At 39.7% G+C, this 24,113-nt stretch overlaps 1 protein-coding gene across 1 annotated transcript; it reads right to left on the bottom strand.

The window, feature by feature from the left end:
- Positions 1–332: 332 nt before the first annotated feature.
- MYLIP (myosin regulatory light chain interacting protein) lies at positions 333–16,758 on the bottom strand. The gene is made up of 7 exons (XM_068177462.1): positions 16,538–16,758; positions 15,376–15,566; positions 5,360–5,545; positions 4,433–4,630; positions 3,930–4,094; positions 2,065–2,485; positions 333–1,718 (listed from the first exon to the last, which is right to left on the bottom strand). The coding sequence occupies exons 1-7, from the start codon at positions 16,622–16,624 to the stop codon at positions 1,629–1,631; spliced, it is 1,338 nt and encodes a 445-aa protein (XP_068033563.1). The 5' UTR covers positions 16,625–16,758; the 3' UTR covers positions 333–1,628.
- Positions 16,759–24,113: the final 7,355 nt, after the last annotated feature.

Consider the following 24,113-nt stretch of genomic DNA (forward strand, 5'->3'; position numbering starts at 1 on the left):
TCAAGCTGCATTCTTTAATTTCTCTCATTCCCCTGTAATATACCTACAGGTATATTGCCTCAGATTTGGGACAATTTACTGTAGAAAATATTCTTCACAAGGTCAATTTGGAAGGCTATGCTACAGTTTGAATATGTCAGCTGTTTTAAAGTTCACTGTCTGTAACAAATGTCAGTTTTCTTTCCTCCTTTGCATGCACTTGAGAAAACCTCATTACCTCAAACGTGACAAAATATTCAAGCCTGTGAATATGAAAATACTACGTTGTGTTTTCAGTTCAGTAATGCCTCAGGTGAATTTCAGAACAAAATCAGTCTTAGCAATAATACAAAGATTTTTAAAGTCCTTTATTAATCTGAATATAAAAAAGACAGAAGCTGCCTACAATATAGGACAAAGCTCTTGCTTCATGAGGAAACAAAATTTTCTTTACAAAGTGAAAAAATAAATACCCTCTTAGAGTAAGGTTTATATGCTAATGTGTCATAAAAAAGTAGAGTTTTAATATTTTGACAAAATGTCTGTGCAAAGAAACAGATGCATAAACACACATTACTGCTACATTAAGGCAATATGAAAAGTATAGTCAGAGAATTTCAGTAAAGTGACAGTGTACTTTTCTAGCTTTGATTAAGCCAGTATTGCACCCAAACACGGTCTCCAGTTCTCTCTGTACCCTGGAGAAGACACTGGGAAACCAGAGCCCAAAATGCCCAAGTAGGGGGTGGAAATGAAAAACATTTTATTGGGTAGGTAATTTCCTGCTAAAGATGCTAACTGAAGAAAGCATTTAAAATTAGACAAAACCGTTAAAGATTAATGGTGCATGTTTAATAGTTTAAAATCGGTCACCAAAAATAAAGCCAACTTGAAGGGCAGTTCCCTGCAGCTTCCAAGACCACCAGCTAGAAGTGGACTGTGGGAAACTTGGGAGTACCCTGCCCACTGAGAGCTGTGAATGAACTGCCATAGCAGTGCTTCCACAGGACACTAGCAACCACAAGACTTTCCGGACTCACCCTCAACACCTGAAGATTAACAATCTTGTCCTCCCTTTCCAAAGCTATACTCTCAGAATTGTTTTCTATTTAACAGAATTCTGAGTTAAGCACAGGTGCTTAGTGAAGCCTTGTAACTTCAGTTTAAGAACTAATTTTTTAAAAAGAGATCTCTCCTCTTCAACGCATTTTACTAAAAGCAGAAGCTATGAGCCTTACTAAACTGTTACGTGTAAAAGCAAGTCTTACTATTAAAATAAACAGTACAACAGTGCTAAAAAGGATTTAGAGCATATAAAAGAAAAGGCTGCATTGCTTTCACCAGGTACATTTGCATGTCTACACCACATTTCTCCAGGGTTACCAAGCTTTGTGGCAACACTGCTGTGCTACAAACTTAGGGATCATTCTTGAAAGAACATGAGTCAATTACACCTCTACTCTCAGAAGATGTCCCAAACCATTTTAGACATGCTGAACAAAGAATATTTATGTTAAAAAATGCAGTATTTTTTTTGCTTTTGATCGTGGATAGGTGCCAGAGTGATTGCCTTCTTTCAAAATCAATGGCTGCATTTCTTATTAGTGCAGTTTGAAGAGCACATGATGCATTTGAAGTGTGTACGTAGATCATATCACAGTCAGATTGAGAAGACTGGTGTGGGTTGGCAAGTACACGTGCTGGACATGCTCTACACAAGATCTGCAAACAGGACACGACTGGAAAGGAAAAACATTGGGAAATTAGTTTACTTTGTATTTTGAGAGTGTATGCACTTCCTGCAGACTTCACATACACAATAACAGCACTTTTTCCATCATCCCATATTTAAGACAGCATATGGTGAGAAGCAAGAGGTGTGCAGCTCATTCTTAGCCTCACCACAAACTATGTTTAGCACATCATTTAGACAGAATGCTCTCTGAAATGAGTTTGCCACAAACAAAATCTTATTAGTTTTACTAGAACATCAACACAAACATATTAATCCATCACCATCAAATATAAAAAATTCAAACCTTCCACACAAACTGGTAACTCGCAGCTTAAGGGCACTGCATTTACCTGTAACTGGGAAGCACAGGACTTGCAGCAAACTGTGTGGCCACAGGGACAAAAGGTTGAATTTATCTCTTCTTCACAACACACCATACAAAGCATGGACTCCTTCAGCTTGCGCAGCTTCTCTTGCAGGGCTTTTGTTTGTTGGCAGCTGAGACCCTCACAGTTGTCACAGTTCATGCTGCTTTCTGAAGACTTAAGAGGGGAACTTGGTGGGGTTTGATCACTTCTTGAAACAAGATCCACAATGCCAGCATTATAAAGAGCTCGCCTTGCATGATCATAAACTTCTTTTGATGTTCTTTTAATATCAAATACATATTTTTTACCAAGATTAATGTTTTCATTCAGAAATAAAGATGCTAGGTGACCCTTTAAGTCTCGACTATACTGCATCATGACAGCACTGGTGACAGTGTCACACCTATAAAGCAATAGGACAAATGCAAACTTGGTTAGTTAATACCAGTAGAACAATCCTACAGTCATTTGTTCCCAAAGCTGAAGTAACAGCACTAAAATTAAAGCAAATTAAACAGTCTGAGGTAATATTTAAGCTCTTCAATAATCTTTGCATGAAAATTCTCCTTTGAAAAGTATAAAATGGAAAGTGACAATTACTTTACATCTTCAAAATGTGAAGTGTCTGGTAAAATGGAATCAGCCTATGGAAGGGACTTAAAAGAATTATGCTAACAAACAGCAAACAGTTGCTTAATCCACAGTTCAGCCTGGCAACACCTTTTTGCATGGCATTTCCAAATGCTGCCCTAAAGAATTCCAGTTAAGAGTCTTTGGCTCTCAATTTTATCATAGAGTCAAGTAATGTTTTTAACCCAATTTCCACCAAGTAGTTTATATGCCAGTATTATTGTGCTACCACATATGATGTCATTCTAAAGGGAGCCAGTGTGAATGGAGTGTAGAGAATTAAGGCATTTGTATTTGCCACTGTGCATTTCAGCTACCCTAACCATGCTTGTCACAGATTTCAGTGATTCAGTTGAATCTTCAGAAGCCTATTAAGGCATATCACTTCTCTAGGCAACACAGGAAGGAAAACACAAACAAAACAGAAGGACTACAGTCTCCCAGGGCCTAAGGTTCAAGATCTAAGCTTATGGCCAAATGCTATTGCCAAACTAAAATTCTGCTTAAATTAAAATCAAACTGTGAAGGACAGAAAATTATAAGCAGATACAAAGATCAAGAAGTAATTTAAACTAGTATGTGGTAGTTAATTTTAAGAAAACACTGCTAAGTGTGTTTGACAGCTAGTCTTGCTGATCAGTGTTGGACACCACAGTAGGAATGAAAGGGGGTTGAAAAGTTGCCCACCAACAAATGAGTATAGCACCCCACCCTCAAAGAACAGGACAGAGACAGTGGATAGCTGCTGGCATGAAGCAAAATCTCGAGCATGTGAGCAAAGAGAGAGGACCTGTAAGAAGGTTTAAATATATGGGATGGGAAGGTAGCATGCAGATACCGTAACAATTGAAGGATCCAAATAAAGGATCTACACATTCTGAATGACAGGATCTTCCCCACTGCTTTCACTGTCTCTAACGTAGGAACAAAAAATGTACGTATTGCTTAAGTATCAAGGAACATAAAAAGTTTATACTCTGAAATGCTGTTATTCACAGTGGGAAAATTTTGCTTATTTTTATTGTTATTCCCACCCCACAAAATGGAAAGCAGCAAAAACCTGTTCAGCTTCTGGACTTCAGAGGAAAAGAAAGGCTGCAAATACAATGGAATTTTGCAAAGCATTTCCAAAGTGCAGTCAGACTGCTGACTGCTTAAGCACTCAGATCAAACACTGGAGAAGAGCAGCAGCACATGACTCTAGGGGCAATACTGACCTGTAAAATGCATGTGTCTCTGTAATTGCTCTGTAGAGTCCACTTGCTGCCCTTGTACTGATCATCTTAAACAAGAGAACTACACTATTACCAGACTCCTTGGTAACAGTCAGATATACATTCTTTCCAGACTGAGTTGCCATTTGAACAACAGGATAAGCAATCCTATAAATTAATGTCAAAAAAGAAAGGTTATTTAGTTGTTAAGGATTAGGGCATTTTCCACAAACTATTACAGTGCATTTTTACCAGAAGTTACAATGATTTCTGATGGTAGTCAGCAATGCTGGTTGAAGATGCTGCCTCAAAAATATATATAAAAATCAAGGTAATAAAGGTCATTTGTTTATCTTGATTACAAGCGGGTACTTCCCTCAGACCCTATACCCCAATAGTCACTTATAGTAATTCTCAGAGCAATTTTGTGTATTTATGTGACAACTAGAGGTGTGCTCCATATTTTTGAAAAATTGATCATGCCAATGGTTCCAGGAAACACATACCTGTTGATTGGACTGAAGTCATCTTTGCAGATGGATATGCCTTCAGGTCCAACACCAATAAGGAGTTTTTGCCCTTCACTATCTCTCACCGAGTGCCACTCCACCCCATAGTTCTCCAGTGTTGTAACAATCTGTAGAATCTGGTATTCAGCAGATGCTTGACTTAGACCTTCTAGCTCCTTGTGCTTTGTAATAATGCTGTTGATAAAAAGATTAAGGATAGGTGAAATAATTCAAGTATCTGCTGTTACTGTCAGCAGCTTGTTTTAACATGGGTTTTTAGATGACCTAGTTAAACAGATTAGTAAATGCTCCTGACCTGCTTTATCTGTCTATAGATTTCCAGCAATTATGAACTGGAAATAGTTGAGAATTACCAAAACATCCTGAGAATATCAAGGGGGAAATACTGTGCATTTGCTTAGAAATCAAAAAGCTACATATAATCAAGGCTTTCCAAATAACACCACCACCCCCAACATATTTCTCTGAGCTACCACTAAGTTCATAGTTAAAGAAAACACTACAGAAAAGTATGACACACTGATTGTTTCCTAATATTCAGGAATTGAGCTATGAAGATGTTTCAGAATTCTGTTTACTTTTCAGAGTAAGGGTACTAAGCCAGATAAATTCCTTAGGTCTAAGACATACTTACAATTTAAATACCCTGCTCCAGGTACTTAAATGTCTGCATTTCCCCATGTTTTCATTAGAAAAAAAAACAAAACCAAAAAAAAACACCTCATAACTGAGTTTAAAAATTTAATTGAAATCAGAACATCAAACATTCAGGCTGGAGATTTTGATCTCCAAAGCTATTATTGTTGAATTACTGGTTTACACTATATTACCAGCAATTAAATGCCTAACAAAATCTTCTGCTGTCGGTCTCCAAAAAGGAAACTAGATCATTGTGCTTTTTACCTCTCCAAAATGGTAGTGGTGAGCTCTTTTGCACACAACTCTTCATAATTGTACTTGGCAGTGTTCTGGTTATAATCTCCAAACTTCATCTGTGCCAACAATGCACTAAGTTCAATTGCATGCTCTGAAGAACACTGAAGATTACCAGCAAGAAGATCTTCTTTTATATGCAAGAAAAACATATGCCTGCAACACAACCAAACATTTGCTTACACAAATTGTTACATGATATCTGTAATCAAGACATGTAACAAGTAACATCTCAGTTATGTTTGGTAATCAAAAATTTGCAATGAATGTACCAAGCAGATGAAGTCTGGCACAAGGGAAAGAAAAGGGCCTCCATCTTATTCTTTACTTACTCTTAAACATGAAGCTACAACTGAAGATGGCATCTAAAATCACTACTAAAAGAAAAGAGCACTTCGCCACCCTCCTGCGTATCTCAAGAATAAGAACTGCTTTAACTCCTAAGGCCACTTAGTTATTTCAATTTAGTGAGTAAAATATCAATGAAAGATTTCAATTAGTTTCCCATGTTTACATTTTTGTTGCGATTTACAAGTTATTCTTCATTTCACAAAAGCAAATTTGGGAAGAGCATCTCAAAACATACATACTTCTGTTTTGCAAAAGGGGAAGCCATACTCTCTCTACACAGTGGAAATGCCCTGCCACTACAGCCATGGTGTTTTTGCCAGGAACATGATTAACAGAGTAACTTGAAATACCTGAAAAGGCATTAGGGAATGAAATAGAAAAACAGCTATGGTGTAAGCATTCGTCAGACCAACCTTTGCACTTGAGACCAAGGCAGGTTTGACAGCTTGCTGAAAATTCAAAAAGCTGTTCTTAATTATCTAATAGGTTACTTGACAGACAAATCAACATTTTTACCAACATTAACAGCAGCATGTCATTATCCCCTATGGGTCAGCCTAACTTCTATAGATCATCCTTGTTTCCCTTCAGGGGACACAATATAAATTTCTTACCATTTAAGGCTCAACATATTTATGGAAGCCAGATGGGAAAATTATGTATCACTGAAAAAAATCTTTCAATAAATGAAGCCTAGCACCCACAGGGATGTGTCTTGGCTTCCACAGGAACAGGACATTTACTCTTCTAAAATGAAATCTAATCTACTTTTAAGAAAAGCTTTACTGAAGCTCTGTATTTAATCTCTCATCACTGAAGTTGAAGATGCTAATAAGTGATGAGCTTTCCTTCCAATTGGAATTTTGAATATCTTACATATATTCCGTTGTAGCATTCTATAATTCCTCAGTACCACAAGGCAAACAGGACTTTTTTCAGCATTATGAGCAATTACCGAACTTGCAAAAGCTGTGTTCTTTCTTAGCTCTATTGGTAAATGTTGCAGCTAAGAAGATACCAACCAAAAGATACCTCATATCCACAACTTTTTGAATCAGGACAAAACAAGAGCTGGTATTAAATTATCCTGTAAGCTTTCCTACAGTCCACTTCCTGCAAGAATTCACAGCTCTAACACTTCCCTATGCAAACCATTTGTTATGTTAGAGCATCATGCTAGTTGTGATGCAAGTGCTTAATCACATCACTCTCAAGTATAAACATCAACCTACACTCTTCAGCACTTCTAGAGGGGGGTCTGGTGGAAGCCAGTGTCCTCACACTGTGCAGGACACAACCTGAGGTGGCAGGAGGACCAGAACTTCAGACAGTTGTCTCCACTGTCAGCAGGTTATGCCTTCTTTAGGCTCTTTTTCTTTGAGAGAGAGTCAAACCTCTGCTCCCATGTGTTTCTCCTACCTTGCAGAGTAACAGCTCTTTAGGCTTGGGCCCCAGAAAGGCATATCTGTGGCCTTTTAAAATTATTTTGTTGTACAGACTCTTTTTTGTGCTCAACACATAAATCGAAAGAATTCAGTATAAATTACAAAAACAGCAGAGCCAAAATACATTCAAAAAGTAGGCCTTTCCCTAACTCCAATCAACATTTCATAAAATAAAGACATTCTTATGCACTCTTGATCCTCTGACAATACCAGAACAGGATTTCCAGTCATTTAAAGTACTAATTACAGCATTTCAAAGAAAGATTAGACTTTTTTTTTTCTCATTAGCTAAAACACATTTACAACTACCACACCTAAATTCTTGTATCTTCAGGGTTTTTTTCATATGACAGCACTGACTACACAACGTAAAGTCAAGAGTTCTCTTCTGGCTGAGAAGACCTTATGGACACCTCAAGGGGAGCTGAAAACCAAAATATTGCTCCTGCAAATACAGATGAATTACAGAAACAGATACAGCAGATGCATGGCTTAACACATTCCGTTACCACAAAGCCAGTAATGGCATAGGAAGACAAATAAGTTTAAGGCACAATGTGAAGTAGCATCACATCAGCGAATGTGCAGTAACTTCCCATAACTGGCTCACATCATGTAAGGGAAAACATCTCACAAAACTCCGCAACTTGGCATTTTTTTGATAAATAGAACAAACAGCACATAGAAAGGACGGTTATTGCAAAGTAACTTTATGCAAATTCAGTCCATCTGCACCTAAATAACCTAAACTGCACCCATAAGAGGACAGTGAATGACTGGCCCAATGGTGTCTTACCTTTTCCAACTGGCTTTTTGAACCACCACAACCCCCAGTTTTAGGCCATGGCATCGACTTCTGCTCCCCCTCTCAGAGACAGGAAAACACCTGGAGCCTCCCAGACTCCACACAGGTTTGTGGCCTCAGATCCTTACCCTTGGATCTGACCTTTACCACTGCTTTCACCTTCCAAACAGTTTAATCCAGAAGACCCCCTGTTTTAGGTCATCCCCCCCTCCATTATCTTCCCTCCCACCCGGATCTCCAAGGCCCATGGGAAGATAGAGGTAGGGGTTATTCACCACAAAAAATTGCAAAATACTTTCCCAGTCACCATTTTAGGTTATCAGTCACCCTCAGAACCTACTGAGGACAGCATAAACCCAAAAGCGATTCTGGTTCAGCAGTCTAATACTATCTGAACCCTCGCTATTCAAGAAACAATTGAAAACTGTTTCTTGTTGCATCTACCCTTGTGACCTGACAGGCCCCTGCTTTCTAAAACTGGTAACAGGACAGACAATCTGCAATATGAACACACACTTAAACTAGAAAAGCATAATTGTAAAAACTACTTCATGGGGACGGGAGGGAAATGAAGATAAGACAGGTATGGGATAAGAATGATAAAAAGGTTAGAGGGTTTTAGGATAAAAGTTCTAGCTGACAAGCTCTTTTCAGCTAGAACAAGTGGATAGGGATTGGGAACTGCGGAGGTTACAGGGAGCCAGGGACTCTGCAAAAGAAAAATCTTTTCGGGGTACCCTGCACCTTTGAGTGGTTTGCCCCTGGTGAACTACCCAAAATATGGAAAAAAGGGGTATGGATTGCCGAGAAGTATGTCATCCTGCTCTTGGAATAACAGGAAAAGGAGATAATGAAGTACAATTTACAATTCAACTAAATATACAAGGCTGTTAAAACTGGTATTACAAAATTATTTTAGCTTTGGGTTTTGGTTTCTCAGCTTCTTCCCCGAGCGAAAGGTGGGAATTAGGAGCTGAAGGGGGAGTTGGTTTATGAGAGACAGGGAAGGGGCGGAGAATGGGGGAGAAAGAGAAGAAAGGGATTTAGGGAAAGAGAAAGCAGAAGATGGTGCCATGCCATGTGGCTGGAGCCATCTTGGCTGACACGTGGTTGTGGCTATGTTGGATAATCCTGGAGTTTTGTTTAGGGGAAGGCAGGGTAGGGATGAAGTTAAGGAGAAGGGGCAGCAAGGGAGGGAGAGAGCAAGACTGAGGAAGGGAGCCGCAGACAAAATCTTTTGATCCTTCAAGAAAAAGGCCTAAGAATGTGATTTTCTTGCTGAATAGAGTCAAGCAAAACTAAAGCATTAGGATCTTTGATGTAGTTCCTTATCTATTTCTGCAAATTCTAAAGGACCCAACAGAAAACCTGTAGAAAACCCGCTCATATCACAGATACTATTAGTTACAATAAAGGATTTATGTACGTTTTTCTAAATTAGATTGTGACCTAATCACTTCATACACAATCCTCCACCCCTCCTCTCTCTTGGAACCTTTAGATATGATTAAAAAATAAAATTAAGACTTTGCTCACCTCTAAATATAGTCAGGTCGTACAATAAGAGGATACATTTTTTTCAAGATATTATTTCAGCACTAGTATTTTAGACAATGGAATTTTTACCTAGCTAGTTTTAGAACAATGAACTGTTAAAACTAAAAACTGGACTGTTTTTACGGTCCCTAAAGGTTGCATTTCCAACATTGCTGGTACAAAATCTAAAGTTGATCCACCATATAAGAAACTAAATGATTTTGTTTCTGCATCATTCACACTTCAGTTGCACTTGACACATTAATATTGCATGTTACAAATTTGAGAAGTAAGTGAAGTCAGACAAAAGGTATGTCTGACCTTGTCCCAGCCCCCACATTCTCTTTGCACGTTCTGCAGCTTTATACTACCCTTGCCAAGGCTTCATTTAGTCTTTAAATCTTCACAACGCTGAACTTTGCCCATTAATTGTTGTGACTCCTAGTTATCTTAACACCTGCCAGACATTTTGGGACATTGATCAACTAGTGGCAACTTTAAGGACAAACAGAACTTCCCACTGCGCTTGTAGCCCAAGTTCTCTACACGTGATAGCATCAGTATGAAAGACAGTCTCTGTAACCCAAAACAGCCTTTTCTTCCCCTCTGAACCCCATGCTACCTAGACATACCTGTGTATTCAATTGTGGAACATTTCCTCTGAGTTTGGTAGCCCAAAACACTACATAAGAATACTGACTAGAGGGCAACACATTAAGTTTGCCAAAGCTACACTCCATCAGTCACTGTCCAGACAGATTTCTTCTTTTCCAAAAGAACAAAGGGCAGTTTCACAATTAGAACAGGATCACAGATTTTCTTCAAGCATTAGCTGCACTGCGATTTTATATTCATTTTGCATCCTTATTTTTGGATCCATGTTCTGCATATAATTTAAGACTTATGTACATACAAAGCACTCAGTAAAATGTGGTGTGATTAATATACTGCAGTTGGATGTAAACAATTCGATACAAAAACTGTAGAAAGGGAGGTTGCGAGGAGATTTCAGCAGATGGTCCATTTCACAAAAAAGTATAGCTATCAAACCAAAGCCACAGACCCAGATATCAATCACATTAATTGCTTTTTGCCTCCCTCTGAAGCAATTTATGCAGGCTGATGATACTGAACATTAGTACTAGAAAGAGACATCAGAACTTCACTACAATGGAATTCTAAGAGAGGGCAAATCACTTAGTGTTCATCCCCATGAACTGGCAGTAAGAACTCCACAAAAAGTACATGTAGCACATCATCATATTTTCTTTTGTAACTCATTGAAGACAATTACGTGCATTAGGAATCAAGGCTCTGCACTACTACTAGTAGTTTCTACTATTTTTTTTAAATCAAGGCAAGGGAAACAGAACAAATAGGTAGCTAAAAATTTTAAGCTCTAAACTTAGCTGTCAGTGGAAGAAGTGACAATACTTTACCAAAGAGGTGTCTGCATATGACTAATGACCCCTAGAAGCATAGCCAAAAAAAAATCTCATTCTCTTGCCAGACTATGGGCAAGAATCTTGGCATACTTCCCAAGGAACTACCTGTTCTCTTTGGGGCATGATCCTGTACCACAGGTTAAGGCTCTTACCTACTGTGGAGTACATTTACCGCTCAGTAGTCTAAAATAAAAATTAAGAGGCATGATTGTTCTCCCTAAAAATATACTGATAAAGACTTCTAAATCTATAGAATTCTGATTTTAAAAGCAGACAAGGCCACCCTACATTTAAAAAGCAACGTTTTTTGCTTTTTTAATGCTCCTCACTATCTTTGTTCTTCCTTGCTCATAGCAGAGTGGATAAAAGGTTACCAACTGCAGTTTAACTCTGGCTTAGACAACAGATCCATTAAACTCACCCCAGTGCCAGTCATACACACTTCCATTGCCTTGTAACAAAGGCCACATCACTGCTGCACTGGCTACCCAATGTTATAGGATAAAAAGCAAGAAAACCATCCTGTTACCTACTGCATGTATCTGACTCCTCAACAGATTTAAGGTCATTCTTAATTTCAACTAGTTCATCAATACCACTGGACAACACAGCAAAAAAGTGTACTTTATAAGTGTAATTCAAATACTGGCAAACATCACACAACTTTTTAACAATCTCAAAAACAATAATTGCCACTTTCAAGGTTGGCAAAATGCAGCTTTTTTGAATGCTTCATGATATTGTGTGGCTCACTAGAATTTGACATATTTTGTGGCTTATGTGTGAATATTTGTTTTTTTAGTCGTGCCAAACAAGACAAATAATGCTGAATTTAAAACCTAAACCCATCATTCTCCCAGACTGCTGCCAGGCACCATTGGTCTCTTGGGCAGCTCTGCAAACACTCTTCCCGGTAAAAGGTGGGTGAAGTTTCAAGACTCCTCTGCTCCACGTTCCACACCAGGCTGTGGCCGATGCTCGGAGCTCTCTGCCATGGGCAGGGGTTGCGATATCCCAAACCGAAGCTGGCTCTCAGGCTGAGCCCCAGCGCCGCCGGGCCGCGGCCACTGCCGATCACTGCCCTCGGATACCCGGCATGACGGGACCGCCTGGGCCGCACCGCTCCTGGGCACCTCCTCCCGGCCCACCCCCGGCAAAAAGTCTCCTGAAAAATCCGATTTGCGAAGTATAATCCTTTCTCTAAGCCTTAGCTCCTAACTGCAATTCAACACTTCACAACATTTGATACATGAACCACCCACAAGTCATTCAGTAAAGAAGTGAAAAGCAGGCTTGCTTCCCCCCACCTCCCCAACTGTTGCACGACCTATCAAAGAAATACAGGAAAGAGTAAAAATGAACAAGACACAAGCCAGCGTTATGATCTCGATCTTGGACCATCACATGTGTCTTTAAGCAAAGAGATAATCCTTTTCAAGCAATATGACTTCCCATGATAAAGAAAACTTAGAGCTTGCTCTTTAAACTCCTCTAAAGCCACACTGTTCACATCTCAGACCTGTTTGTAAATCTCTGACAGCAGCAGATTGAATTTCATTCTTGCACTGAAGCACTTTTATTCCATTGAAAACAATTCTAAACTATGAAATCATGTGGTGCAATTCAGTACCAGGTAGTCAAATAAGCCTAAAAGTTGCGATCCAAAGAAGAATAGAAATAAACTGCTTTTAACCCTGTAAAAAAAGTGCAGTAGAAAGGGTTTCCCCACACAATTCTCAGATTCCCAAAGCACTTAGTGAATGTGGCTTGTTGCCACAGTGGTCAGAGGTACAATTATAACCTGTTCTGTCTTTGTGCTCTGTGCAAGAAGGTTGCCTTGTATAAGAATATTAAAATTGGCTGTAATCTTGCTCTGGGCTGATTAAAGGTAACAGAAGCAGAGGTCAACATTCTGTTGCCAGATTGGTTTCACAGCATGTGAACATTAAATTGCTGCAAACAAACACACACCTGAGTTTTAAACTGAACGGCAAGGCAAGGGTCTCTAATGAAGCACTGCAACTGGGGCTGGCAAAGTTTCCCAAGTACACAGAAAAAAAACTGGTAACTCAGTCACGGCGCTTGCCATTATAATAATGATGAAGCTCATCAACAAAATTTAGAATTACCTGTAGCTTCTCAGATTTCAAAAGCAGTCTCAACATGTATCTAATTTATATATAAAAATAGGATCAGAAGGTGCAAGCAGAAGACTGGAAAACTTCCCCAGTGTTCTTGACACACAGGACAAGACAACAGCTCTGCCAGAAACACCCCATACCTCAAATATGGGCACAACAACTAAAGGAAACTAAGGATACCCATCACTTTCTCCATCAAGACTTTGCAGACAAATATGAAACAATGTGTCAGCTTTAACTGTACAGCTAATCCTTGCAATTCTATGATATACCTATTGATTTTTAAGTTTGGCAACAGGTTTACAAGTTTTTAATCATTTCCTTGATGTTTACACACAAACTAAGTATGAATTCACAGTTACATGTATATGTAAATCCTCAAGAAGATTTCAGTAGGAAAAAAAGCCACTCTACTAAAACCCAGTGTCAACAATCCAGGAGAACAGACATTTACCACAGGCTCTGGAATTCTAGGTCTGCTACATGTGGACTACTGGGCTTACACAACTAAAAGGCAGTTATTACAACTTGACATACAACTTATATTTGGTTTTAATATATCTCTTCTGATGCTTAAGCTTGGATTAATTTTTAAATTGTTTGTTAAAAATGTTAGTTTCAGAACAGTCTTAATACATAAAAGAAAGCTTGCCCCACCTACATCCTTTTAAATCATCTTTACAGTGGAGAAATACTTGCTTCTTTGATGTAGGTGTATAAACTCTGTTACATTTTAGCTACACAAGCCAGTATTTGAGGCCCTTGGGGCATGTTTCACCAGTTCAACCTCTCTATTAACTTCCACCTCCTGCCAGGTCTTGCACTGACAGTGCTGAAGGCAGGGACACAGACATCTGTAAAAGCCTTGTGAAGTTGAACAAGCATTTATCAATGATAGCATAAAAATGCCACTTTGAGGTTTCCTCAGATTTTCTCCCTGATTTGCCTTGTGAGCGGAGACACACCCAACATGCTCAGGGTAATCTCTTCTGCCTCATCAGGTATGAAATTGTCTGGCTCCTTTTGTTCAACGTAAATCTCATTTGTTATTTGGTTTTATACTTACCAAGAATATTTAAATAAGAGTTTCTTTAAGGAAAAATACTCTACCATATGTCATGGATAGCAGAAATTATTTCCTAAATAAAAGTACATCAGAACTGGAATTCAGTTTAAATGCATTTACCTAAGTGAAACTATTATCCAGGACAACCATGTGGTCTACCACCATAGCATTCTGAAAACTTCAACCATATTGATGAGCTGGAACCACTGCTTCCCAAAAGCCTGTCCCCTACACATTAGATCAAAAAGTAAACTCAAAACCTTTTTCCTGTGAAATAAACATCAAATCAGACCTTCAGCCTCTGACCAAATTCTTCAGACATTCTATGCAAAAGCACCATGTTGTGCTCAAGATCTTAATTCTGAAAGTACTAAGTTAATGAGAGTAACAAATTCAGGTGAGTAGTGAAAATGGGTTTTGGCATTATCATACAGACACTAGATTTCAACTGGCCCCATTCATATTAACTGTACTATCCAAAACTAACAGGAAAAAGTAGATGGAAGGTCAGCATTAAATACACATGTGTACAGCATTCTTTAAAGATAATTCTGTTGCAACTCATGTGGTAATCAAACTCAAGGAGTAAAAGCAAGTGTTCCCTACTAATCTTAGAAGACCATTTCTTCTGCTTTAATAACAGTATGACAATTTAGTTAAGAGGACTTGCCACAGAAGCAGCCAGACAGCTGTTTCTTTTGTAGCCTCTAAGGGCCTGTAGCTATATGAAAGTTACTGTAACATAATACCAGACAAAAAGGAATTCAGCAAGTTTTTTTTGCACTGTGGGAGGAATTGTTTCCTGCCTTTCTGTACTAGTAGTTCAGAATGACCTAGAGTAACACCACAGAACAGAGGTTACTATCGGACACACAAATACCATATAAAAAGTTTGCTACTGGTAGCTTAGTTTCTTCCAGTTCCAGCACTAAGTGCTCCAAAAATTACTCACACTCATTACTTACTGGCAGCTACATGAGGTTTAATGTTGCCAATTTAATTACATTTTTTCTAAAAAAAAAAAAAAAAAGCAATAATGAAATTTCAAAAAGACTAAGAGTTTAAAACTACACAGAAAAGTCAAACAAAATTACTATATGATAAAAGAAATAAAAACAGTGTGCAATCACTTTTGTAAGTTACAGGAACTGAAAACAAAGTATTAAATTAAATGTGCTTACAACCATATTTACTTACCTTGTCTGTTCCTGTAAGATAAGATGTGGCTCAACAAAAAACTTGACTCTCAATTTCAATCGATAAGGGGCTAAACCATCCATCTGCTGGGAGATCCTGTTCCTCAAATTCAGCCATAGATTCTCCCCTTTGCTGCCAGTGAACTGCAGTCCAAAATAATCAACTTCTATAATCCCCAACCTTCTGCAAACCTGAAAGAATAAGATTCTTTACAATCAGGCTACAACATGACAATGAAAAAGAACTTCTGAAGTGGTCTTTCAGACTGCTCACTTAAAACCACACATATAATCCTGCTGTTAGCACCTTCATACAAAGGTTTAATCACTTAGATTTTAGGTCGCATACAAAACAGCCCAGAAAAAAGCACTATGCACGAACTAGGAATTTTCCCACTAGCCAAAATACACGTGGGCTTCCACAGTCAAATTTCACCCCCAGGACAGGCACTTCAGAGGATCAACGATTTCCACAAGAGTAGAATATCTGATACTCAGCATCACAGACATTAGCACTTGCTGGGCACAGAGGAGCAAACCCACAAGTTTTATTTAGGTGCCACCAGCAGACCGGACGGCTCGTCTGTCTCCCCCAGCATCCCCACAGCAGCCACAGCAAGGCGGTGGTGACAGAAAGGCGAGAATACACCTGGACGGCAGCTCCAGCCCGCTCGGCCCCCGATGCGGAGGTCTGAATGCAGTGGGTGCTACATCCCCCGCCTCTGGCCCCACTCCTGTTCCCTCCCCAGGGACACTTCCAGCGGGATTCCGTGGCGAGGCCCGGGCCTGCGCTTCCCACGGGAGAAGGGCCGGAGAGCCCCGTGGCGTGGGATGCAGCACCTTCTGCATTTAACATGGAGAAGGGGTTGGGAAAAAAAGAAAAATACGGAAAATAAAAAACCCAAAGCGTAAGGGAAGCGGGGACGCTGCGGCGCTCCCCGCCCCCACCGCCGCGGCCGCCCCCGCACGGCCCAGCCCCGCGCCACCGCCGCCCCTCGCCTGGCGCCCGGGCCCCGCCGCGGGGAGAGGGCGGCGGGCTGGCAGGGGAGCAGCGCGGCCGCCGGGCACCGGCGCCCGGTGCTGCCCCGTGGGCACCGCTGCGCTCGTCACAGCCCGGCCCCGAGCGCCGGCGCCCGGCGGGCGGGCGGCGGGAAGCCCCTCACCTGGTTGAGGCAGTCCTCGCCGTTGGCTTTTGCCTCTACCTCCACCTCCATCACCACCGCGTCCGGCCTGGTCACATAGCACAGCATGGTTGGGGACAGCCGGTTCTGTGCTGCCTCCACGGACACCCGGAGCGGCCGCCGCCGCTGTCGCCACGGGCTGAGCCCCGCGCGCGTCGCCCGCCGCCGTCCACGCCCGGACCCCGCAGCGCCCGTCCCGCACCCCTCACCGCCTGCGCGCCGCCAGCGCCGGTCCCTCCTTATGTACCCTCCGCCGCCCCGCCCCGCCCGGGTCCGCACCTGCGGACCAATCAGAAGCCGTCTCTCATGGCTGCGGGCCGCCGCCGCCGCCAATCAACGCCGCCATGGCCGCGCGGGCGTGTGCTGTGCTCGCTCTGTGGCGCCCCCCGCCGTGCCCGCGGGGTCGCGGCGCGCTGGGGCCGCTGGCCGGGCTCCCTCAGCCGCCCTCAGCCGCCACTGCCCGGAGCTGGTCACCCGGCGTTGTATCCGCTTAAATCAAAGCAAGGTGTGCTCTGTCAAGTGCAGGTGGAGGCCAAGCCTGCTGGGCAGGGACAATATGTGATACCTGTGAGAGAGGGCAGCCATGGGTTGTGTGACAAACAAACATTGCCTTCACAGAATCACAGCATCGGTTAGGTTGGAAAAGACCTTTGAGATCCTCGCGTCCAACCTATGATGCATCACCACCGTGTCAACTAGACCATGGCACTGAGTGCCATGTCATGTCCTTCCTTAAACACCTGTGGAGACGGTGTCTCCACCACCTCTCTGGGCAGCCCATTCCAGTGTCTAATCACCTTTTCTGTGAAGAAATTATTTCTAATTTCCAAACTAAACTTCCCCTGGTGCAGCTTGAGACTGTGTCCTCTTGTCCTGTCGCAGGTTGCCTGGCAGAATAGGCTGCTCCCCACCTGGCTGCGCTCTCCTTTCAGGTCACTGTAGAAAGTGATAAGGTCCCCTGAGCCCTGGCTCATGTCTCAGCTTTCAAACACTCATTTCTGTTAATAGAAGATAAAATCCAAATTGATGTTCTCACTCCCATACTCTCTTTGCCCTCCTCAACTCTGTGTTATGCAGAATGCAAAACCCTGGAAAACATGGAAATTTGAAGAACGACTGGTCAAGCCCTGTCACAACCTCCATGCATCACCATGCCAAGGGATGGTGGAGATTTTGCACTCACTGAACTCTGTAGATATGAATCTCACAGGTGATTCCTAACCAGGGGAAGAACACTTGCACCAGGCGAGCCCTTGGAAGTATGCGTCTCATGCATACCCAAGGTGCATAAAGTAGTTTATGGCTGCTTTAACAATGTCAATTGAAACAACAGGGAGGACTAAGTACAAAATGCATGCTGTGTGTGTTGCCCAACAGAAGTGTAGATCAAAGACGTACTGAGCAGTGCAGTGGTGAGGAACAAGTAGGCTGTCACCAGGCAGAAGACTGTAAGTCATTTCAGCTTTTTCTCTCAGACAGTGCCCAAAGGGTTGCAGCAGGCACTTGTCACACGAGCTGTCTCCTGTGTGCAAACAAAGTAGCTGAACAAGTAGCTGTGAGACGAAATGGGGATCTAAAAAGAGAGTGAAGAATAATAGGAAGAAGAACAAACCACAGCACTAATGCAAGGTCACCACAGGGCTGAATATTAGCTTGTTCACATGTGTATGGGTCACTTGCTTCTGTTTCACAATTTCTGCTATGCATGTCGGGGTTGTTAGTATTTTCAGTTTTTAATAAAAAAATGCTCAGAGCAGATGCTTATTCTGCTGGGAACTCTTGCACACATGGTATATGGAGCTTGATCCATTTTGTTCATGTGAGCTCTAGAAGACCTCTCAGTTCTGAACGAGGAAGAACAGTAGGAGACAAATACGAGTAAGGACATGAGATGCCAAACCTGAGTGGTGCTACATTTCACCTGCACACTTCCTAGCTCAGATTTTTATGCTCAGGTCTAGAGTGTTTAATTTGAAGAACTTAGAGTCTTAAAGGACCAGACTCATAGAGTGGAGGGTAGAAAAAAGGAAGTAATACGAAAGAAAGATGAACAAAATTGCAAAATTAATTGCATCTCAGCTCTGTGTTTTTTTTGGTGGAAAAAACCCAAACTCTTTGAGAGAAGCTTAATTATAAAGGGATTAGCTACTAACAAAAAATTACAAAATATTTTAGTATGGGAAAAAAGCCTGTAGTTCTCACTTCTTGTTTATTTTTTGTTGGAGTGGAGACGGGAAATTAGATTTTAGTTCTATTTTAGTTTTACTTCTATATATTGTGGAATTGTGGTATTTTGTGTGATTTTGATATTTCTGTCATAATCAAAAATGTCCTAGATGTGTTATGAAGAAGAAACACCAAAACTGCCACAATGACTCATGTCATTAGTGTTCTGATATCCTCTCCCTGACAGCAGCTCATATGAGATGTTACAGAGGAAGGTGAAAGAAATGTTGATATAATTGTGAGATAATAATGGGCTTGTATATTTTCTCTAACACTAAGCACTTAAAGCTGGCCTGTACCTGATAGATTAGCCTTTACCTTTTTATCCATTTTTCTTGTGTAGCAGAAATCAGTTCACTTTATGCTGGGTGTTGTCCAGACAAAGAGAAACTTACCCTTTCTCTATGTATTAATATCCATCCTGTGTTTTCCTTTTATCTGACTTAATGTAAATGCAGGTGTTCTTATTACGTCTGTAAAAGTGTTATCCTGCTTTGAAATCTGCTAAACTGAAAGCCACAAAAATAGCTTGTGGCAGTAAATTGCGTAGATTGGTTAAACCCTGTGTAAAACAAGCATTTCTTTTGGAGGGTGTAATCTGGACAGTGCTGTCACAGAAATACATTTCATTTTGCAGACTCTCTGTGATATTTTATTCATGCTGTACAGGAGAGAGTAAAGGACCAAGCCCTTTTGCACACAGGAGACAGCTCATGTGACAAGTGCCTGCTGCAACCCTTTGGGCACTGTCTGAGAGAAAAAGCTGAAATAACTTAGAGTCTTCTGCCTGGTGTCTTTGATGAATTATCAACACTCAGTGAGCTACACTGTCAAACTGCTCATAGCATAGATGTTCACCTTTTGTGTATCATAAAAGAGCAATGTTTATCAACATGTCATCTCAGTGCTGTATTTCACAAAATGATGTGTGCTGTATGACATAGATCTCTATGGTGGGTCAACTATGGTGTCAGTTTGAGTATAAGTGATTCACCTTATATATATTTATATAGTTACATTTCTTTGCCTAACACTAGTTGATCATTTTTCCTAAATGTAATCTGTCTATAAGGTTAATTATTTGTCACATCCTGCTTCAAATAGTTATAGTGCCTCCTTGTCTTTGACACTTGAATGGAAATTCTGTGAAAAGTCTAATTGCTAGAAGAAGGGAAATAATTTCTAGACCTTTGAATTTAGTTTCCATCATGTCAAGATTGACCATAGTTTCCAAAGAACACTCATGCCTCTTGTACAGATTTTTATACTCAAGGCTTCCCAGGTGGTTTCCTCCAACCTATTGTCATGATAGTCCATCTTGTGAGGAATTCAGTAGTGTAGCTGTGGTCTCTTTACCCAAATGTTTATGCAAGATCTTAGAAAAGATCCTCAGTCGTTGCTTCTTGTCCATGGTATTGACTCTGATCAAATTCAGGATTTTTTACTTCCACAGAAAGCCAGGGTAAAAGGTTCAAAATGCTCAGTTGCTGCCAGTGCTCAGGATGAAGTTTCATCAAGTATTTAGAAGTTCCTGTCATTTATCTTTGCTGTTCATTTGTGGCAGTCATATTAAAGGCATGAATGAAGTGCTGCATTACCTCAGCTCTTGGTGCCAAAAATGTCTTTACATGATCTGTATAGTCAGCAGTGTATATTTGTGTATTTTGTGCTGTATGCATATGGTCTCTGTATCAGCTGGGAATATTGAGGCTGAATAATGTTCAGCCTCATTACAGGTTGGAGCTGGGGATGTGGAGTGGCAGCAGTCTTGCCTCTGTCAGGCTGCTGAAATAGGTATTTTCCACTAACACAAATCCTTAGAGAAAAGAACTGAAAAGCACATATCATGCCATTGCTATTTTAGTCCTGCTTTCCTTTTTTTTTTTTTTTTTTTTCCTTTTCTGATGTCTCTTGGTATTCTGTATCAAATTGAGCAACCACAGACCAGGTCAGCACAAATGCAGTTTAACATGATTTGAAATGAAACTGAGCAGGATCATATGACTGTAGTCAGTCTTTTCTGCTGTCTCCTCCTGGGGTAAAATTGCTTTGTGCATGAACACAACAGTAGTGTCTGTCCTCCTTCTTGTCACTGTCAATACTGTTGGTCGTGTTGCAAATGTGCATCACTCACGTGAATGATGATCTAACTGAAGCATGGACAGAAGTATAAAACTGAGAAGCTATTCTGACAGTGATGGTTGCTTAAGGGAAACACCATAGTCCATCCACAAACACAAAACCATTTTTTTTCCTACCTAAAATATTCTTTTAGTGTTTGCACATACATCATGCCTTTGCCTGAAGTTTTTGAAAAAAAAATCCTCTGCTCTGCACTGTCCACAGTGTATAATTGGCTTCTGTGGAAAAAAAGAGTGTGTCAATGATTGACATTCCCACAGTGCTGGTTCTCCTTTACCAAAATAATGAATACGGAATAAAGTGCTGAGATTTTCTGCAGCTAACAGGCTGTAAACTGATTGTTTTATGAAGCATTATTTGGTGGTCATCCCCAGGAGTTTTGAAAAAACTGGTCTGGGATGTTTTACAAACATAACCACTATCCTGCCAGATCAGACCAAGGATTCACGTAGCCCTGAATCCTTTTTCTTGGGAATTTTGTCCAGTGGTAGATGACGTGTAACATACAAGAGGTACTTACTGATGTCTATATGTTGCAAAGTGCCCAAGGCAAATACCTCATGTTGTATCAAAGAGTAAAAGAAGAAATTCTTATTCTTACTCCCCATAATCCTCTCCCAGCTTCCACTGATTGGTAATTCAGGGACTTTTTTGTATTAGATAAATAATTTTATCTTGAATTGCATTTCACAGTCCAAAACTTTCCCAGCTGAAGACCAGACTTACTGTAGAAATTCTGTTCTTGTTGTTGGGACATATATCATCTGCTCATGAAATCTATTAACTCAGTTTAATAACTAATTATTTTATAATTGCTATCAGAAAGAAATTCCTCAGTCTGCACTTTTTCAGAAGCTCTAAACATCAAATCACCGTCGAATTTCAGTTGGTTTTCTGGGTCATTGATTCCATTTCTGAGCATTTTGCTTCCTTTAATGCTTATAAAATGGAGTCATCATTGATTATTTTCACGTTGTTAAAATGTGCTCTTGTGGTCTGGAATCAAAGCTTTCACAAATGGAATTCTCAGCAACATTTGTTCCTACTACTGTCACTGTAAGCTCATATATCAAAGCTGTTTGCCCTTCCTCACGCCACCTTCAGAACTGCCAAGACATTCAGAAAAATGAGCTGGAATTTGAACAGATTAAAATATGAAGAAAGACTTGTATAATAGCTATTTTTCTATGTGTCAAATAATTGATAACCACAATATAAAAAATTTACCTGTATCTCAGAAGGTTTTACATTGTCATAATAATAGTCAGTTCCACAAAGTGGAAAAAGAATGTAATGATAATAAAAAAGCCTTTAAAAAGACTTTTTTATTCTGGTGTATCAGACCTGTCAAACATTGATTTTATAAATCTTGTAGTATAACTCTTCTGTTTTTAACTCTGTCCATCAACCAATATAACTTTTGTAATGTGCTTTTATTACAAATAACAGCTAACAAAGAGACCTGAGAAAATACATATTTCTCTATTTTTAGTTGAGTTGATCAGTGCATTTGACCTAACTTTGCCTGCACTAATTTCTCTCCTGCAAATGAATCAGTTTTTTGTCTGAAGAAAATGCAAAATATCATCACTGGCAGAAAAACTGAAACAAACTTAACAGTGTTATTAAAGCTTGATAATAAAGCATATGATAATGGATAATATAAAATAGTAAAATAATGTAAACTCTCATAATTAATTCTTCTACTTCTTTTTCTGGTTTTCTTGCCTTTTTTAAATATTTTTTTTATTTTTAGGTTGATTTTTTATCCATGTACATTTTCCTCATTTCACAGACCCTGCACATCCTGAGCTCAGATCCATCTTCACTTTCTAAGTATCTGTCTGGGCAATCAAAAACATGTATGAAAAGGCACATATACAAGCAAAGTGAATACTAATGACAACAATTGTTTTAATTGTAACATTTTTTAAACTTCTGAATTTGTGTCTTTGAAAATTCCATAAGTATTCAACAAACTAAACTACAATGATTTTAAATTATTTACAAAAATAGTCCTCTCATTGCCTGTTTTTCTTCTTTTCCTTGTTGCATTTTGTACCATCAGCAATCTTAGTATGACATTCTACAGAAACATTAACTCTACCACACTGACATAGCTTAAGCTAATAAAATTATTAATAGCAGTGGTATTATATTACAAAACCAAGAAATTAAATTCTCCTTTTATGACAAATTTAGGCTTCTGAGAGTACACAGAGTTCAGATGATGTCACACTGGTTATATGATTGCAGAAACACAGGAATTATGTGAGTTGAATTCCTCCAGAATTTTGTTTAGACAAAAGGAATGATTTCTAATTCTGCTGCCATGTAATAATGGTCTGTCCTTCTGATTTTAGAGCTACATATTTCATGAATCCATGTGCAGATCAAAAGTGTCACATCAAGGTTTAAAAAAAAAAAAACTAGCCAATGAATCTTTCACAAAAGTCAGAAAGGGAAGTGGCTATTTTATGCCAAAAATTTAACAGTAGGTATTCCCCTGCTTGGAATTCCCCTTGTTTGAAATACTAATTCTGAGGAAAAGAAAATAATATAGTTACCATTATCAATTTAGTTTATATTTTTATTTCGCTTAGAATTTACAGAAATTTATGAGTTTTCTTTAACCTAGCAATATTTTTTTAATGTTTAGTATCTTCAAAGTATTTTATTATATTATTTTAGTCTATGCCCTAATATCCTTGTATAAGTTTAATTCACACCATTCTTATAAGCAATTGAATACAGAATTTGCTTATAGCCTAAAAAGGATAGATAAGAAATACTTGGGCTATCATATATCTGGCTTCTGATACACATTGAGGAACACTGTTTGTTGTTAAATATTGTGTCCCCCAAGTGTTATTATTAAAACAGCTTGTTTGAGAAGATAGCATTTTGTAGCAATCAACTGATTTACTCCAAAAAATACAGTCTCTATGAATTGATGTCCCAGTATTTAGGCATTGAATGTCTGAAACAAAGGCACATGAGCACAAAAGCACTCTGATTGCACAATTTTATAAGCATATTTTTCAGGAAGGCATTTTCATGGACTATTATCTTTCAATTGCAAGTATTTGCAGTCAAAACAATTACGTTTTGTTCTAAATGTCAGCCAACAAGATTGCCAACAAAACAGAAGCAAATATGGTTGCTTTTAGAAACAACATAACTCACCACT

The sequence above is a fragment of the Anomalospiza imberbis genome, chromosome 1 (assembly GCF_031753505.1).
Source record: "Anomalospiza imberbis isolate Cuckoo-Finch-1a 21T00152 chromosome 1, ASM3175350v1, whole genome shotgun sequence".
In the NCBI taxonomy this organism is placed as follows: Eukaryota; Metazoa; Chordata; class Aves; order Passeriformes; family Viduidae; genus Anomalospiza; species Anomalospiza imberbis.

Bases quoted from the DNA above. Each gene is read 5' to 3' on its own strand.
- MYLIP (XM_068177462.1), bottom strand. From the start codon at position 16,624: ATGCTGTGCTATGTGACCAGGCCGGACGCGGTGGTGATGGAGGTGGAG. The intron at 2,486-3,929 runs GTCAGTATTGCC...ATTGCTTTATAG, and splicing joins GAGACACATGCATTTTACAG to GTGTGACACTGTCACCAGTG. The intron at 1,719-2,064 runs GTAAATGCAGTG...TTTCCTTTCCAG, and splicing joins CCTGTGCTTCCCAGTTACAG to TCGTGTCCTGTTTGCAGATC.